The sequence below is a fragment of the Aphelocoma coerulescens genome, chromosome 6 (genome assembly GCF_041296385.1).
Source record: "Aphelocoma coerulescens isolate FSJ_1873_10779 chromosome 6, UR_Acoe_1.0, whole genome shotgun sequence".
NCBI classification, from domain to species: Eukaryota; Metazoa; Chordata; class Aves; order Passeriformes; family Corvidae; genus Aphelocoma; species Aphelocoma coerulescens.
This window is the reverse complement of record NC_091020.1, coordinates 5,194,967-5,215,104: the sequence shown is the minus strand read 5'-3', so window position 1 is coordinate 5,215,104 and position 20,138 is coordinate 5,194,967. Positions and strand designations below refer to the sequence as shown.

Here is a 20,138-nt window from a genome sequence, read left to right as displayed (position 1 = left end):
TTGGCTTTTGCTTTATCTGTTAAAATGACTTTATCATCCCAAAAGTTTTCTCACTTTCACTCTTCTGATTCTCTCCTCCCAACGTGAACAATCAAAGGCAAAGAAAAACAGTGCATTTAATCCATTTTAACAAAAAGAAATACCATTTGACTGAAGAAGCAAGTCATCACTCAAAATTAAAACTTTCAAAATGCAAATTTGACCTGTATGAACATGAAGCCACCTGCAGCACTGATAACGGGGGACTGCACGAAACAACAGGGAATGGCTCTGCTCCATCTACTGGAAGCACCATCTCCCATGAGCTAAATAAATTACTGTGTGCCCCATAAATATCTTTGATACAGTCCTTAACTCCTTTACTTCCCAACACAACTTTTTACAACATTTCTAAATACCACAATCATCAGAAAGAAATCCTAAAAAGATTTTTTAAATGAAATAACCAAAATGATTTCCCATAGATTCAGTCCTTTAACACACAATTTCCTTGAGGGCATACGATCAACATCAAACAAGCAAACCTGAAATTAGAATACTTTACAACAGGATACTGCTTTTGTGTATGTGCACATACTTAAGTCCTGGTGTCAACTGTAAGATGACCACATTGATAGAGGCTTCTAGTCAAAAACTGAGTGTCTTAGGACACTGCTGCAGGCATCCTAAAGGCACTGTTAGCACTAAGAACAGCAGCAACACTGGCAATTTTTCAGTTTGACAGGTGCTAAATACCACTGAACATCATTATAAGTCCATTTTTATTGTACCTATTGCCCAACGCTCCTTAAATGACCTTACTGTAAGATAATTACAATAAATGGCCTTAAACCAGTGCCATTCCAGCTGAACAACACACGGACAACTTCCCTTCAATATGGACAAAGACACACGTAAGAGAAAAGGAAGCATGCACCTACTACAGTATCCCAACAACAGAGCTGGGATCTATCACTGAGGCCTATCTTATCCCCAAGTCCTTTAACATTTTTTCCTCTCATTTCCCCTGAAAATATTCATATTGAAAAGGTGTTAATATTTAGGTTGATACAAACCAATGTAATGTTTATTTAGCTTTTAATGGAAACATTGCATGAAGTCACAGAGCAAGAGAACAAGTTTTAGTACTCATTGTGGTATGTGGCTATTCTTTTTAGTCAAATTTCAGAGATGAGACAGTATCAAGGAAATTGAAAACTTGTTTTAAATCAAAGGAATTGCCAGACTATCTCCTGGACAAGAAAGAAAATCTACATTTCTCAGACACAGGTAGCTCCTAGCAGGCTTCAAAATGGCAGCCTGGCTATAAACTGATATTCTCAACCCAAAGGAATTTCTCTAATGGATGCAGCACAACCATCTCCCCTAACAAATCTGCCACTTGTATACTCCTACCACTCACTGAAGTTTGGTCTATATTTATTAATCAACCGTGGGACATTTTGAACATCCTTTAAAAAGCACAGTTTTGATTTCCCATCTGTCCTGTAAACTTTACCACTGAAGAAGTACATTGCTATATTGCACTTCATGGCTCATGTCTGAAGAAAAAGGACAGAAGCAAATAACTGTCTTTCTTTCAAAAGCAACATGCCTTGCTTTCAGCACATAAACCACCTATTTTAGCATGAATGCATTCACATTCATTTTATACACAAACGTTTGTCTCCAAACAGATGCAGTCACTCAGCATGAATGAGTACACCCTTAACCTAAGACAAGTAAGTGTCGATTTTTATCAATTAAATGTGCACACTCCACAAACATGTCACAAACTCACAACAGCTTCAGTCCCAAACCAGGTCTGTGATTTTTGCGTAATTTTGGTAATTAAACCAATTCTCAATCTTTTCACAGAAAGATCACTTTCTTTTTAAAGCAGGGCAAAATTCAAAGCATCTTCTACACTGCATACATATATGCATGCACTTCTCAAATCCCTCACTGCAGATTCTCCAGCAAGTTCTATTGAAATGAAAATCTTGGTATCAACAAGCAGGTAAAATACTCCTCACCATAACCACATAACTACTGCTCAGGTAAGCAATGTAAATTACCTAAGACACAAGTAATCTAATCAATTAACTGATATAAACAGCTGCAAGTGATCGGCTCCAAGCACATGAATTGTTTGACAACACTGACACCAAGTGGCAGAATTCAGGAAAACACAAATCACAAGGACCCCCACATCGAAATGTTACAGCATTTTACCCTCATGCTCTGGAAGAAGCAAAGTCTTATTTTATCAAGAGAAAAAAATCAGTGAATACCCATAATGAGAGATGACATTTTCACATAAGTTATGTATAAGTGACAGAATATCCAACATTAAACACATGTTAACAATTCAATTTAACCTTGATCTTGCAAACACAAGTCAAAGACTATGTACACTTCAAAGCTTTATGCAAACTAACCTCATAAATTCATTTTTAAAGAAGAAAAAATTAGTGGCTTTCATGCACAGTAAGTATTGGATTCCATTAACTTATGGGAATTTGGTTCATTTTTCAAGTAAAGGAATGCAGATAGTACTTCTATATACTTCCATTTAGAAAGTTATGTCTTAATGCAACGTTTAATAGTTTGGTACGTCTCACTTACTTGTTTTGCCTGTGCTCCTCTCTGCTGAGAAATCAAAACCCAGGCAGTCCAGCATTATATGCATTAAATAGACTTGGCCCCTCTCCTGCTGCCTTACCTGACACTGTACAAAGCAGAAAACCCAACTAACAGAACAATAACTCCATCAAACACAGCAGTTTTACCACCCACCATGTCTATGCCCAGCATGCTGTCTTCTTACAAGCTTCCATGGTCTTACCTGCTGACGTTTGTACGCCAAATAATCAAGATTTTCCAGATCTTTTCGAAACTTTTGGTAGGTTTTCTGTAGATCAGATTTACTGGATACATTTCTTAAAGATTCAAATGTTCTTTGAAACTGTGAGTCAAAAAACAAAACCAAACCAACAAAAAATTATCATTCATACAGTTGCTGTGTTTCAATCTGTATTACTGTTTTTTTCTACTAAATGCTAAGGCTATTGAGCTGTGTCACTCTAACCTTCCACATATTCCTACAGCTTTGTTTTGAAACCAATCACGGAATTCAAAGCATTGTACATATGCCTTCCTCAATTAAATGAAGTCCTCTAACTTCATAGGTCAGACAAAACACAAGCCATCAATCTCTAAAGCTGAGTTATTTTTCTATGCCAAGTTCCTGGAAATAATATACACACATAGATTTAAATATTCTCTTTTCAACTAAAGAAAGTGTATGCAACTTTATACAGGCCATGAACTCATTCTATTAAATGTAATAGCAGAACCTGGAAATCACAGGGTGCATCTTATCAAGTTAATTTACTTAAGAGTATGTAAGACTGGATAATCACCTTGGGCAATGTGCTCACATTCTGCATGAAAACTGTGACAACTCCAATTGTACCTCAGTATAGACCTTACTTTTAAATTTAAAACTTCTTTCATGCATACACTACTATTAAAAGTAGGACTGGTATTTTTCAGAGATGCACAATGCCAGCCCAGCTGTAGGAACTGTAACAGAAAGGTTAAGGTTTGTGTGAGAGGAGAATGGGAGGTCCAGCTTCCTTGCTACTTTCAGGAGATCACAAGCTTTCTCCTCTGACTTCCTCTGTTTTCCCAGCTGTAAATATTCTTCTTCACCTCCTGTGAAGCACGTGACAGCTGCAAAGCTGTAGGCAGAGTTCAGTAATACTTTACCACTGTGATTACCATCAGAAGCAAGTCTATAAACATGTATTTACACTGATACAATCAGGAAGAACTACATGCTTGTAAATCCTTCTGAAATATTGACTTAGCCTACTACAGTTACAGGCCGTGTAGATGAAGTACCGACTTTAAGCTCACATGTGGTACCTATGTCCAGGGAATGAGGCAAAGGACTGCCTTCCAGTCAGTTCTGGAAAACCAAGCACTTCAGCAGTAACTATAGCATACATTTCTCTATACCTCTGCTTAAACTACAACCACTGAATTGGAAAAATGAACCACAGGAGTAGAAGGAAAAAAAAAAAAAAAAAAAAACAAAGCCAAACCTCCCCTCCTCTTCTGTCTCTCTTCAAGAAGCTGACAACATAACTAACAGCCAATGCTGACCATGGATGTGGAATGCTCCAGAGGCCCTCATTCCTGAGCATTTGACTGAGCTCAAGCCCAAGCTGTACCTGATGCTGAACAGCCCCCAGGTATTTCTTGTTGGGGATAATAAGCAGCTGCAGTGGATTTCCACTGACAATTTACAACAACTTGCCTAGAACCTTCAGGCAAGTTAGTACTTCTTGTTTGCCACTCTGCAGCCTTTATTTCAGTCTCACTGCTCTCATAACCAAAAGGCAAGTTAAGGCAGTGTTTATGTCTATTTGTAATTTATCTTCCTCTACCTCATTCAGCACCACTAGAGGTTAACTGGAGACTTTCTAGTTGCATTTGAAACATTTGCTACCAAAAATAAAATAAAACTTTCTCACCCAAAGTATACGTTCCTGAATTCTGTACCAACACGGCTGACAGGACACACACGCTAAGACAAAACAGCAATACTCTGTATTCTTTTCTGTTTGACTTCATAATCTTCCATTTTTTGTATGATTTGTTGTTTTCAGATTTAATCTCTGCTTCAGAGTTGATTTCAAAGCCTTGCATTTGCAATGTTTGCTTTCATCAATTCCTACTCCTAGCTAACTCCTTAGCGGGAAGCAACTTGAGTACAACACTGGCAAATGAGACCTGAGTTCAGTTTAAGGTGACCAAAAGCACTCCATAGTGCTTGCTTTTCTTCAAGAGTGTAAGAAACTACTCATAATGTCTCTGTCAAGTTCATCATACGCCTTCTGCTTCAAACCATGACATATTTCTCCAGAACTTAGCCCAAAGCTGTTGCACCCTGTTGTGGGATTGAATAATACAGGGATAAGGCCTCTAATGATTCCCAAACTCACTAAATGAACATAAGGTACAGTCTTTTCTGAGGTGTCTTCTATTTTTTTTGATAATCATCAACACGTTGGACTACAATACAGTTGTAGAATCACCATCATCCTTTTAAGGATGTACTTAATCCCACAGCTTTAATTCTTCATTGGCAGGAGCTCTGCTAGCAAGATCACTCACTTCCTTATGTCCTGAAGCAACCTAAACATCAATAATGCATTTGTCTCTCTGGAAAGAGATATACGAAGCAGCATGAGAGCCTGAGCAAATAGAAACCAAATGTGTAACTATAAGGGCAACATGCTTCAATAAAATAGATGGGTAATTGTCAGAACATCCACATCTGTCTTTAGATGCAAGGGAGAAACCCTTTTTAAAAATCTAACTCAAAAGTAAATAAAAAATCAACCAAGCAATTTTAAGGAAACATAGATACACTCTTTCCACTGCCATCAACAGGAAATCGGAAAAATGTGCCTTGGACACACAAAGGTTATCAACACGTGTTAAACTTAAAACTACATCTGGATCTTTCTGCAACATACTTCTATCAGTGTGAACCAGCATTTTGGGGTGAGTAGTAAAAAAACCTCTCTCTTATGTCCTTGTCTAGAGGTGAAAAGAAGTATTAGAATTCCTGACCTTCTTTTTTCTCTCACCAATAGCCAAATATAAATAATCATACGAGATCCACAAAACCTCTTTTCTGCCTGTTCATATTCATGTTTTCAAAGTGCTCTGAACAGTTTCTGGAAGCTGAGAAGTAGCATTCCTTTACTACTTTTGCTCTCTGTGGCACTACGAGGTCGCTACCTGGTCTGATTTTCCCTCTGTGATAAAATCATATCTCTATGATTTTATCAGAGCTGCTTGTGTTTGTCAAGTTCCCATAGATAACTTCCTAGCACAGATATTGCATAGACAGCTTTGTAACTTAAACAGAAGAACATGACCTTATATTCATTAATATCACAGCATTCCTTTCACCAAAAAAACCTACCAGCACCCTGGCCCTAAAACACAGGGTGGGTAACACAGCAGCCCCAATGCCCTGAACATGCACCATCAAGATGTGACTGAATGAAGGCTCTGTGCTCATCTGACTGGAAACCCACACACACTGCATGTTTCAACTAAGTGAAGCAACTCTGACACTCCCACTTTAGGTATCACTAAGCAAAAAATACCATCAAAACTCGGAAAGCGATGAAGGTCATAAATGTGGACAGGTCAGAAGAGTGTTATTAACACAGCCTCTTTGGAAGTATGACTGGGAAGGTAAAGTCCTGCAGCCTCCACTCAGATAATGACCATGGTTTATCTAATTAGTAAGTATGACTGTAAGCATCAGGACTGAATTTCCTATGGTCTCACATCTTTGACGTTGCAATGTATAAGATGAGAGGTGAGCTCTGACTGAAGTTTCTCCTGCAGTAAAGCAGATTAACAGTTGAGAAGCCTCTGCTGTCTTTATGAGCTCCTAATGTAGCATTTTTGAGCTTTTTCTCCATTATCCTAATTACTTTCAGGAGCCTTGGAACTTTGCTCTGCTGTCATATGTAACGAAAATGAGGCAATGAGATCAAAGAAAACAGGCTGAGACAGAGTGGTTGAACATAGCAAAAGGAAATAATACTAAACTCACTAATCATACTAAAATTTTGATACTACTTAAGCTAAAATTTACTGTGTTTCATCTTCAACATGAGCCATGAAAATTAATGGCTTACCAGCTAAACAGGAGGCCAGGACACAAAATTATGAGATTATAAACATGCAGTGCAAAGTGCTTTATTGCTTACAATTCAGAAATGTGGGAAGGGACATCATTAAATACAGAGTACGAAGTCATATTCCTGGTAACCACCTTACAATCTCCATAGAAACAGGAAGAAGGATCGGGGCAGCAGATCCTGCTTCTCCAGTTTGTGCATGATGCTACTGGACAAACCCCCCATCTTTAATGTCACTTGCCTGGGAGTCTAGCTAAGTTGTAAGGATGATGTAATCAACGGGCCTGCTGTACTTCCTTTACTTTGCTTCCTTCTACACAGTTGGTTCAGATTTAGGGCCAGTGCTGCAAAAAGCCACTCTGCTATTCACGGATTAGGAGAAATGGCTCTTTTTTATTTGTCTACAGCTGCATGCGTTAAAGGGTATTTGTATTTCAGAGTATCAATAGAATCATCTTCCACTGCACAGGGCAGCACAGTAGCAATGAACTATTTTTTCCATTGGTAAAATATTTCTGTTTATTTTCATATGGATTAATATGAGTTGAATTAAAGACAAGAAGCAAATTTTACTTCCATTCTAACATGAGGAAGCTGTCCATTGAAAAACACCTTCCTGTTTTAATAAGGTACTGGTTCTTTAAAAGACTAAATTATACTCAACGTACTACTTTAAATTACCCAGAGAAATGGTTGGGAAAAAGCCATTCACAACCTCTCTTAAATTCCAATTACTGAACACACATACTTATGAGAAAAAAGCTGCTCTTCTCATATTTTGTTGTAATGGAATGGGCAATGTGCCTCTTTTGGAGAGGTTTATGGAGAGCAGCTCACAGCTTTTTCCATTCAGAAAATATCAGATGCTTTTGCTGGCATTTTAAGAAGGTCTGAAGACATACACTGATGATAAAGCAGATACTGTTTGTTTTGCATGCATTTCCTCCTTTCTGACTCTCAAAGCACAAATGAGTTATAAAATAAATTTTTCTAGATCAGAATGATCTCTACATGCTTGAATTGTTGATCAGACAAGCCATTCTACGTTACACCAACTTTGTTACCATACTACCAATAAATAATGTGCCAGGAGATGATTTCCTATTACAGTGGGGATACTGCAACACGTGTATCAGACAATGAGGCCCATGGAAAGAAATATCTATGGACTGATTCTTGGTAGATGTTTCAGAGATGTTTATTTCTCCAGCCACATGGCCGGGCTCTGCCCAGGAACTGCTCAGTCACAGGACCCGAGGGTCCTTGCCCGCGCAGGGGAACACAAAACAACCAATGGGGAACGAGGCTGACCAGGGGCAGGGAAATCCCGTGCCTCCCCCCAGGGCCCCTCTCCCAGGCCCACATGGTGGGGGGGGACCCCAAAAATTTCCCAAGATTACTTTCCCAACCTAGAATTTGCCTTCCTATAGTAGCATTCTAGAGAAAGAAATTTCAGAACATCACTTCCATATTATTCTCTTATAAGCACTGCACTTTGGTGGTAAGGGCGTGCTGCTGTAGAAGCCAAAGACAGTAATGAACAGTCTGAAAGCAAGCCTTTAGCAAGGTTCTTTCCCTGACAGGCTCAAAGAGAGTCGACTGCAATGGAGCCCTGGTCACTGACTGGAGCATGTAGGCATCTGCACAGTCCAAAAAATTATTTCACATAGGGCTCTGCTTTTCTAATATCTCACCTTCCAACTTTCCCAAAATAATTTTCCAACTTCATCACCAGACACAATATGGATTTCCCACACTCAGTTGTACTTCTGATTACTTCAAGCATTCTGTATTAACCTCTGCTACAAGTCATCTTTATGTTACAGATCTCCCCATACTTTATGTTTAGAACTTAACTTATTCCATTCGGAATTTATCATCCCACGGACCAACAATTATTTCTTTTTACAAGTAACAAAGGAGAAGTCAAGAGGTCCCTATGCCAAGCACAGAAGCGGATCCAGATTTTATAATCTCATAGTTTTGTTGCACTCAAAAGGACACTCACTTTGAAAAAGCCAACTCCTAAAGGCAATTCTTTGGAAGCTGCTTTTCCTCTGTTATTTAATGCACATCACAGAGTGCCATGGAATTTGCAGAGTGGGATGATAAACACTGTAGCCCTGATTCCAAACAACTGCATCCCACATACCACAGACCAACCTCTGATTGGTAGCAAGAATCTCTGTTTGACTGATGAGAAAATAAATAGGATTATGAACCAAAGGAGAAGCCAAATGTTCTCTCAAAGACTCCTGCAATCTCCTTAATACTCCTTATGCTCCAGGAGTTCCCTTGCCAGGGGAGTGACCTGTGCCCAACAAAGGGAAGGTTGCAAGAAGTTAGAATTTAATCTGGCTGCTGCTGTAGAAGACAAGGTTTCTATAAGCACCTTAGGAGCAAATGGAGGGCTAAGGACAATCTCCATCCTTTACTGGATGCAGGGGGAAACATAGTGACAAAGAATGAGGAAAAGTCTGAGGTACTTAACACCTTCTGTGTCTCAGCCTTTAGAAGCAGGACCAGTTGTTTTCCAGGTACCCAACTCCCTGAAGTGGAGCACAGGGATGGGGAGCAGAAGGAATCCCCCCCAATCCAAAGGGAAATGTTTAGTGACCTGCTACACCATCTAAAACTCACCCAAGTCCACATGCCCAAGTGATCTGCTGGAGGGTAGGATCTGTAGGGACCTGGATCACTTAAGCACAGTTCTGGGAGTTGAACCAAGTCCCTAAACCCGAAGCACAGGGCATCCTGAGATGACTTTCCTCTTTCATTCCATGTAACCATACCAAGTCCCTGCTCAAAACATTTTTAATGCTGATGAATACTCGGCAGGAAAGGAAGAGACAGCACTACACTCACAGGGCCCAAGTTCACCGGTTGCTTCTTATCTCTAGCCATTCTCTTTTTTTCCCCTGGCAAGAGTTTTAAATAACTCTAAGCGAGCATTCTATAAAGATCATGCTGTCTGAGGCATTCATGAAAAATATGAAGACTTACACAGTACATCTACAAGCATGACAAGAAGGGGAAAAAGGCAGATAAAACATGTTGGCTCAGCATGATCTGAAACCGATTAGAGAAAGACAAACTGCCAATGCCCTTTGAATGAAACTCTCCAAACTTGTTACTTCCTGCTGTTCTCTTCTGATCAATAAATTCAAGCAATTCCATTAGTCTGTTAATTCACTTAATTAAATAATATTGAGCATTACTAACCATAATGGATGAGCTGCTAACACAGCTCTGAATCAGAGAGTGCAAAACACAAGACAGCCCTTTGTCTGACTCCATTTTTCACAACTCAGTTGTTTTTTCAGAGACTTCAAACACTTGAAGCATGGAAACTCAGATAGAGATAGCTATTTATTTAAACTCTTCTCTGTTAAAAAAAAAAAAAAAGTTGCTTGAAGAAGGAAAGTTTTTCTTTTTGGTGCGATGTACTTCATTTTTCTCAGTGAACTCTAAAAGGATCTTCCTGCTTGCACTGCACTCTCACACTCTTATAGGACTGTGAATCCCACAAGTGGCCAGAAGTGTTCTGTGCCAGAATGTGATCAGTCACTGACAGTTTGTACTGGCATCTAGTATGCATTATTTACACAGACATTTATTCACACTTTGCTTCGTGAAGATCCAATAGAATTCATTACACAACAAAAATTCTCTCCACTTTATTAGCAAAACTTCTAAAAAGCTAATTTCCTGTTCAAAAAAGTTGGTTTTTGAACATTTGGTTTGAAATTCCTGCCAGGATTATCAAATCCTTTCAAACTCACTAACATGTTATTTCTAGTTTTAAAAAGTCACATTTCAGTATTTTTGTGACAAAAATATTCAGTATTTTCAGCATCACACACTGTTTAATACGAAGACTGTTAGACAGAATTCAAAAACAGTCCTAAGTCTAAGCAAAATGTTCAGAAAACAATATTCTTAGAGACTACATAAACTGGAAGGAGGTAGCTGAGGTTCATCCTCTCTTCCTAGATATATTTCAACAGGCAGATGTGACAGTAACAGTAGATGAGGCTTTCTATGACACAGTCATAGACAGTCACAGCCAGTCACATGATATTTCTATGACACAGCCAGTCACATTGTCTTTGTTTTCTTTCCATTTTTATTCCCAGGTTACTGAGAAAATTAAAATTTAATGATCCAGAGTGTATTCTGTCAGTAGAAAAAGATATAGTTTTAAATGTCAGTGCTGGATCACTGATTTTAGTGAGTGACCAAGACTAAAAACTTTCAGCAGTCTTTGATTAATAGGTTTGAAAATTATTAGATACTTAAATAGGTAATTCCCTATTAAATATTTCCATATTGAACACTATCTCAGTAATACTGTACAGAGATCTTTGATGATGCTGAACCAACTTCTTTCATTTTATACATGCAAATAAAGGTCCTTGATTAGAATTTTTATGTCTTTTATTCTACCATTAATTTTTTTTTAATTTTTCAAATTAATTTTAGCTTAGTCCTTTCTAATGTTTTCATTCTACCCTATGAAAGATAGAGCTGAGAGACATGGAAATAAAGAGCAATGAAATTTCTCATCTCTTAAATGATAACAGCTGTTAACATCCATGTGTGAGGAAGAGGACAATGCAGTAGAATTATTAAGGTTTTAGAACAAGTGCAAAGAAAAACACCTCCTGACTTTTAAAGAGCTGATTTTCAAGGCATATGAACATGCAAAACCCAAGAATATTAGAGCTGAATACAAGGTGTGTGAATACAATGGCTTTTTGTGGGAGCAAGTCCACGTTGAAGAAAAATTGAATTCCTGAGGGAGTTTTAAAGTGTAATGGTTTAAGACTTAGAATAGAGCCAAGTTGAAATTCATCAAAATATTTAATTGCATTTAAATCTGGCTCAGTTAGCTGTGACCAAAAGTTGTTAGAAACCAAGGGATGTTCAATAGCTTATGCTGAAATTACACTAAGTCGATTTCCTAATTAGATGTCAACGTAAAAAGACACTATTACAGCTAATACCACTGTTGGCAAGTTCAACAGCCAGGGCAGAGACTAAACAAATATGCAACACTCTCGTCTAAGAGCTAGGATGAGCCTTTTCGCACAGGCATTACAGAGAGTGTTATACCACACTAATTTATTCTAAGGGTTCATTTACAAATTCAGTTCTCACTCCTATTAAGAGGAAGTAGGGAAGAAGATGACAATGTAATGGCATTCTTTGCAGTGCTAGAATTTTTCCTGAATGATACTTTGCATTCTTTCACCATTTTCTGTTACTGTTTGTTTTAATTTTCAGATGGAAAACATGAAGTGAATTAGACAGTTGTTTAGAAATACTGAAACTCTAGCAAGGAAAACCACCTAATTTTAGTTCTCTCATGTAAAACATAATACATCTCAGAAGAGAGCATCTAGGAATATGAAACTAAGTATTAAAAATGTAATAGACTACCATAAAAAATATCATCATTTAAGAAAATTTTCCTTAAACAGCGCAAAAGACATAGGCCACCCCTCCTACAGCTGACAAATTTAAACATATAGTACAACACTGAAGCTTCTGCAAGTCAGTGTTCATTTAGCCTGTGGTGCACCTCTAACAGTTGTCAGTGGTGGATCTTTCAAACCAATATTGAAACCCACACATCGTTTTATTATAAAATAATTTTCCTACTCATTCATTCTCTCATCCTCACTAAATTGAACTTGCTTCAACACAGTCCTCTAAGTCACTGTGCTCTCTTGGGGGATGAGGCATTATTAGAGGTAGCACTGATTATTACCTCTGCCCTGAAATATTAGGAAGTCAACAGAAATCTTGTAGTTTTATCAGTCTCCTATCAATTACTGAAGGTATTATGGGAAAAAAAGGAACCAAAAATAGATCCTGTATGCTGAGCTGCAAGTAGATGAGCTTTTTTGGTCCATTCTATAAATCTCATCTACACTTACCCCAGTTGCCCAGGTGTTATGTGCATGAGAGCTGCAAGGCTCAAGCACAGAACGAGTTTCGCATGCCGAAAGAGCCCAGAGCAGTCACACCTGTGGCTAACAGGAGCCTGAGGTGAGGGGAGCGTTACTCACCGCAGTCAGGTGCTGCAGCAGATAGGCCACATCCACCATGTCGGCCAGAATGAGGAGCCTGGTGACAGCTGCCAGCAGGGAGCGAGCTGCTGGGACAACAGCCTGCCTCCTGGGCAGGGAGCAGGGATCACTGGTGAACGCCTCTGCTGACACCTGCAAAGCCTGACCTGCAAAAGGAAGACAAATTCCCTTAGGCTGCATCACAACACCCAGGGGGAAAGACCCCTGTCAGTTATTTGGCAAGTCACAAGTATTGCTGATAAATTTGGCATCTCTTTGTTGCCCTAATGCCTTGAAATGAAGGTCAATTACTACAGATCATGCAGGTTAATGTTCCACATTTTCCATGATGTTCCCTTTCTGCTCTACTGCATCATTTAATTCTGAAATAATTCCCTTGGCCTTCAAACTATTACTCTTAACTGTACACAACAAAGCCAGAGGCTCTGTCAAACTTTTCTAGTCACTACTTGTTATATTACTATGTACTTTGGTGTCCTTGCTATTAAATAATTCCTGGTCACAGAACAGAATCAAATATTGCTCATTACAAATAGAAGTTAATGGAATGAAAACCTCATACACTCAAACATCTCACTGACACAAAGTGAAGTCTGTGCCATGGAGCTAGTGACTGCCAGTAGACAACAATATACTGCTCTCCAATGTGAAGTTTGGTAAATGAAATTTAACAATACAGACAACAGTGACAGACACCATAAATACCTGAAGGGAGGCAAAAAGGAGATGGAGCCAGACTGTTCTCACTGGTGCCCAGCAACAGGGGCAGAAGCAATGGGCACAAACCAACACACGGGAAATGCCACGTAAGCATCAGAAAATGTTTTTTCACTGCAATAGTGACTCAGCAGGGGCACAGGCTGACCAGGAAGGCTGTGGAGTCTCCATCCTGGGAGGTATTAAAAACCCAACTGGACATGGTCCTGGGCAGACTGCTGGCCTTGCCTGAGCTGGGGCATTGGACTAGACCACCTCCAGAGGTCCCTTCCACCCTCCAACATGCTCTGATTCTGTGAGCAAACACATTTCAGAAAAGTCTGAATATGACTGAGCCCTTAGAAATGAGCGTGACATAAGCTGGGGTGGCCAGATGAACATGGATAAAATCATAACCCTAAAATAGAGCCATGACATGCAGGCTAGACAGATAGGAGCTACAAGTACAAACAGCAGAAAATGACAGCTCCAACAACATGATGTTAAAACTTTCTTAAACTGCAGTAGACAGCATGATAGTCTGATGCAATTTCATCTGTTTTTATTGTAATTCCCATCAAGTGGCTATTCTTCCGTAATTACATTTGTCACAAACAATGAAACACAAAAAATGCCCTTTTAGTGGCACAAATGGGGATTCAGACAGACAGCAGTATTCATAGTATTTCAATTATTTTAGACAATCAAACAAAAAGCAATTCCAAAAACCAAAGCCAGGATATATCATAACTACACAATTACTGTCAGGCAGATATTTCCAAGACTCTGTTCAACACACCCAGATAGATGACTCCCACGTAAATGGTATTTCTACCATCAGCTGATCAGCCATTGACAGCTACTGCTGTGTTAAATGACTGTTACATGTGCCTACAAAAATCTCTGTTCATGCACAGAAAGACATAAAAACACTCTTCAGCCACAGGTAATTTTTTAAAAAGTTAGAGGATTCATGCACTTTATCCAGCACCAAAAATATCCAAAAACTTAGATGAAAATTCCCTTAAAAACAAGTCAACTGTGAGCCTGTTGATGACTAGCTGACAGCTTGTGCCAGGCTGTGTCTGTACAGACTGCAACAATGCCACCAACTGCAGGCAGTGAGCACCCCTCAGAGACAGTGTTCAGCATCACACTGACAACAGCCAAATGCTCTTCACTGGTTTGGGAAAGATCAACAAAATTATGCTTTCTTCTTTTATTTCTTTGAATAGATTTTCTCTCTCCTTTCTAAACCCCATCCAAGCATCACGTATTTCTCTCTTCTATTTGTATTTACAACTGGCTTTCTCCTCTCATTTTTTTTATTTTTAACTGCAGCAGTGTGAAATGCACATGGAATGCAGTGAATTTTATGCCATTCTTGTGTCCTCCCACAAGGAGGTATTGTTGCCAAGAAAGTCCTGTCACCCACTCCTGAACTACACTATTAGAGGCTGATGGATTTAGAGTTCCAGAGAAACACAGTTGTCAATAGGAACTCATTTACTAAGGGAGGTACAGGCATACCAAAATAAGTAAAAAGAGAGAATTTCAAACATTTCAGTCTCAAACTTGAGAGAACAGAAATAAAAACAAAGAAAAAACCCACAGTAGTTTGTAATACAGAATCCTAGAATCATTTGGGTTGGAAGGGACGTTAAAGATCATCTAGTTCCAATCCCCCTGCCATGTGCAGGGACACTCACCACCATCCCAGGTTGCTCCAAGCCTCATCCAGCCTGGCCTTGGACACTTCCAGGGATGGGGCAGCCACAGCTCCTCTGGGCAACCTGTGCCAGTGCCTCAGCACCCTCACAGGGAAGAATTTCTTCCTAATATCTAATCTACATCACCCTCTGTTTGTTTAAAGCTTTTCCCACTTATAGAAAGTCCCTCTCCAGATCTCTTGTAGGTCCTCCTTGGGTTCTGAAAGGCCCCAGTAATGTCTCCCCAGAGCCTTCTCTTCAGGCTGAACAAGCCCAGCTCTCTCAATGTGTCTTAACAGGACAGGTGTTCATGTTTGTGGCCTTCTCTGGACTGGCTCAAACAGGTCCATGTCCTTCTTATGTTGAGGGCCTCAGAGCTGAATACAGTATTCTACATGGAGTATCACCAATAACAGAATACTTATTAACTCTTACTTACACTAGTACGTGCAGCATCATATTCTGCAGGCATGAACTAACACATTACGCAGAGTAAGTACCAGAGAAAGCTGGGAGTCAAGGTCACATCACAGCACAAAACAACCTACCCTTTCTAAAAACACAAGATTAAACAATACTAGTCAGCAGTACAATCACCTGTTCTGTTCCTACAAATACCATCTCCATCTGCTACAGCAAATAAAAGGATTCTGCTCCAGCCAGCCAGCTGAAGTGACAATATCAATGTCAGGGCACAGCAGATCGATATCTCCTGCATGTTCCTAATATTCAACACCCTGATAAGTCAGATTCTCACAATAGCTTTCTGAAGCTGTTACAGGACATTTCTCTCCTGCCACACAGTCTCTCACCCCACTCAGATACCACTGTATTCTGTTGCATTGCAACTATTTCACCGCTGCATACCAGGAAGTTCCACTTCCACATCTCATCCAGTTCTTCCTAACGTGTAACCAGAGCCACCACACATCCCCATCATGCCTTACACCCACCTCTTCATTCCCCCTTTCCCACTCAGGGATACTGATCCAGTGATGCTGATGTCAATAGCTGTTCTGCAGGGGATCTGTTCTTGGTTTGATGAAAGGAGTGTACAGCACAGATTATTTTAAGCCATTTAAGTTCTGCCTCCCAGAATGGAAGTCCCTTAGAAGCAGAACACACACATGTACCTCTTAATGCAGGATAAGAAAGTTAAGTTTACTTTTAAGATGAGGGAAAGGACAAGTAAGAACACAGTACAATACAAAAGATCCCAGTACCCTTCCTTTAGTACATGCCCTTTTAAGTAAGCCCTCCATTTCTTACCAATAGTGTTTGCCATGCCATCAAACTCTTGCCTCTCCTGTTTAATCTCAAGACATTAAATATGGCCATTCAAAACATCAAAGTATTTGTTAGAATTTCCTTTACAAGAGTAACTTAAGACTCAAAATATAACTCCAGCAAGCAACTTGCTTTCAATTCACTGCTCTATGTGACGACAGGCTTATCTGCAAACACACTTGAACATGATAACAGCTAAACACAAGAAACATTGACATTGCAATAGATAGAAACAAGGCAGACAACAACTGTTGTGTTTCTGACTATATATAGTCAGTCAGCAATGGCAGTAAATACCAAACATTTCAGCTATGCTCATGCAACTGTTTGAGAACTGTAAGCCATCACACCTTGACTTAAATGCAAAAACTCATTATCCTAAGGATAACGTGAGACTTCAATTCAGATTTCTACAGCAACATTTCACCACATAAACAACATCATTGTTTGGTCTTAAAATTGATTAAATCTCAGAATCAGGACATGAATTAGAGGCTGATGTTTAGTGTCAGAATCATTCAGGCTTGAACAATGCTTCTTACACCCTTTGCATAGGGGTCAGTTATTGCACAGTACATTAAATCAGAAGGCAATCTTTTGGTATGCTGTATACATATGAAATCTCAAGTGAGAGTTTTTCAGTACACTTTGGGGTTTATCATACTATTTTAGAATAAAACTCTGGACAAGAGTATCCTTTAACAAAGCTTTACCAAATCAGATCAACAGGAAATCATGGCAGTTCTTCAGCTACTAGGCCAATGGATTTCTGGATGATACATGAAGTCCACCATCCACACACCTTCCTGCTGACCCATTTAGCAGAGTTCCAGAAGAAGATGTATCAAGATGTGGATAGGCCTTGAAAAGTACTTTCTTGAGAGGAAATGAAGAAAAACACGGAGAACCTCTGTATTAAAATGATTGGCTCCAAAATGATAAATCTTTGGTCAAAGTTCCCAGATGTCAAAGGAAGCAGACACTGTATTTATCCAAGTAACATTTCTGTCATCCATTAAGCAACACCTTCTTTCAAAGGTCACCAACAGAATTCAACTGAATTTGAGACTCCAAAATCTCATTTAGCGACAGTGTCAAGAGCAAGCTGTAGTCAGGGAAGCCATACCCATGTCATGATTTCTGAACACCGTGAAGCACACATCAGATGAATGAAATACAAAATATTATCATCACTGCTCATTTTTATCCCATTCATTTGCTCCTTTGTTCTCCAAAACATTATTATGAATAGAATTATCAGAAGCAGACTGATAAAAGTCTATCACTCCTTTAAAAGGAGCTTGGAATTAATGAGCTCCAAAAGTAATGAAACAGCATTTTCACACTGGAAATTGACATTCGAAAGGAATAAGTGTTTAATCCTCATGTTGCATCTCCAACTGAACAAGCTCAGCAAGTGACACAAGGTAAAATGCAAGAGGAGGTGAGACAGTATTTATTCTTTCTAGATCTCAGCATGCAAACCTGAGTTTGGTTGATGTGAGTGAAATTATCTAAAGCATTCCTTCAAAATTCCATTATCCAGTAAATACAAGCTGTAGCCATGTGCAAAACCTTCTTATTAATTTAAGACTGTATTAATAAAAGTACCTGCCAGTCACCACAGGAAATTATGCCCACAGGAAATTAAATACTATATGCTATGACATGCAGGGCAAGTGACTGCATGCAACCGTGGCTGATGACCACATCCTTTCAAAGAGCTTGAAGTAAATAACATGAGACATTTAACAGCAGCAGAATGTGGCCTGAATAATAGGCAATAAAGTTACATGTGATGTGGCACACTACAAATCAAAAATGCACACAGCTTCAAAGGTTAAAAGTATCTTCAAAATTAAGTAACTGCTATCTTTTTTACAATTGTTTCAACAATTTCTTAAAACTAACCTGTGCAGTTTGGCAAATCCTTGAAGGGAGATGGGCTGCAACCACTCACTTCATCATTGCATAATGATAGGTGATAACATGGACTTAACTTTCTTTTAAAATGTATGGGGTATATATAATCTACTTTATGTATTATTTATTTTTGTAGTTATCTCTGGTCTTGGCCAAGAATCAATAAGTAATATAAAAATATTTCACATTTTCAATTTCTCTATGTATAAAAATCAATATAAAACTAAATATTTTATTCTTACCTTGTGTTATCAGCCTGTAATGGATGGGCTAACATTTTAAGAGTATTCCAAAATGAATGATTTTGCAACAGCCTCAGCTGCTCAGTGTGACAGATAACAGTGATAGTTGCTGGTCATAACACTTTAATCACAAAGGACCTTAAGCTATCTCAGACACCACATGCATAGATCAAACTCTAAACCACAGCCATCTCTGGATTCAGAGGAAGCCAAGAGCAAGTAATCACTGCCATGAACAACAGCAGAGACTCAGAAACCACCCCAGCTGCATGTGCAAGAAGACCAAATAAAATAAAATAAATTTAAAGAAAAACCTGAATCATTTCCATCTTTAGTAAGGGTAGGGTGATATAATTAAAACATACATGAACTTTAACTTGTGATTTCTGTAAGAACACATTCAGGATGTCAGTCATCCAACTTAATACTCTTTGAGCCTGGCCTTCATGTTCACCCAAATATTCCCAGTTTTCATGGGGAAAGTAAAACTCAAGAAAACAACAAAGAGCCATCAAGAAAATGGCTATACAACATCCTCTGCAGATCACAAAAACTAGCCAAGTTCTGGGAATCAGGTTCAAAATGGAGAGGAGTCAGGAGGAAACAGAGTATGACACAATTCACCAGAGAGGAGCTGCTCTATCAGGAGGGGATGAATCTTACGGTAGGTTAAAGGATCCATCTTCCTCCTACTCTCAAAACATACCTCCACACTGGACTATTATACCTTCCCAAATGAAATCCTTACTACTGTACAAAAGAGGGAAGATTGCAGGTTTTAAATTTTTAACTCAAAGGTCTTAGTCTGGGATTCAGGTAAACAGTTCTTTTCAAGAAGAAAGTTAATATACCTTAACTTTTAGTCATGCTTAACAGCCACTAAAATGATCGAGAGGCATCCTGTCCTCGTTGAAAGAAAAAGCAACACATTCCAAACAACAAAACTTCTGCTGACATACGTATTTTTTCCTATGGGGCCCAGCTTACACACTTTACCTCCTTATAGGTGGTATCCCAGAATATACAATTAGACAGCTCCAAGTTCAGACATTTGCACATCAGAACACATTTCCCACATAAATTCCAGCTTCACTTTGACACCAGGCATGGTTAAAACAATGCCTTGTGGTGCCTGAATTGTTTGCCATGTACTTACTCTCTTTCCGGACATCAGCAAGAGCTGCATGGAGTTCCTCTTTAAACACAACTGCTTCCTTGGCAATTTTTTCTCCCTTGTCCAACAGATTCCAAGTGGCTTCTTCCACAGAAGCAAGCAAGACACGAGCTCTTTTGGAACGGCCTTTTTTCTTACTAGAAGGATTCTGTGGACAGTTCACTAATGTTGTAACCTACATTTAAAAGAAACAAAAGAGACAATAATGGTTTAAGTTCTACAGGTGAATGTATATTGTTCTCAAAATAAAAAAATACAATTAAGAATAAGCAAAGAGATTTCCTCTGCTTTAG

The 20,138-nt window shown here is 39.0% G+C and overlaps 1 protein-coding gene across 13 annotated transcripts in view; it reads right to left on the bottom strand.

Moving 5' to 3' along the window:
* Positions 1-20,138, bottom strand: part of CTNNA3 (catenin alpha 3) — a 438,881-nt gene that overhangs the window by 392,715 nt on the left and 26,028 nt on the right. For 10 of the 13 annotated variants that reach the window (XM_069019044.1, XM_069019041.1, XM_069019045.1 and 7 more), the window contains exons 3-5: positions 19,828-20,020; positions 12,794-12,960; positions 2,828-2,947 (exon numbers count right to left, since the gene is read on the bottom strand). In XM_069019044.1, the coding sequence (XP_068875145.1) occupies positions 2,828-2,947; positions 12,794-12,960; positions 19,828-20,020 (480 nt within the window). Of the gene's footprint in view, positions 1-2,827; positions 2,948-3,404; positions 3,447-4,152; positions 4,171-12,793; positions 12,961-19,827; positions 20,021-20,138 lie in introns of those variants that run through there. The other 3 variants (XM_069019046.1, XM_069019050.1, XM_069019049.1) reach the window with 3 other exon arrangements.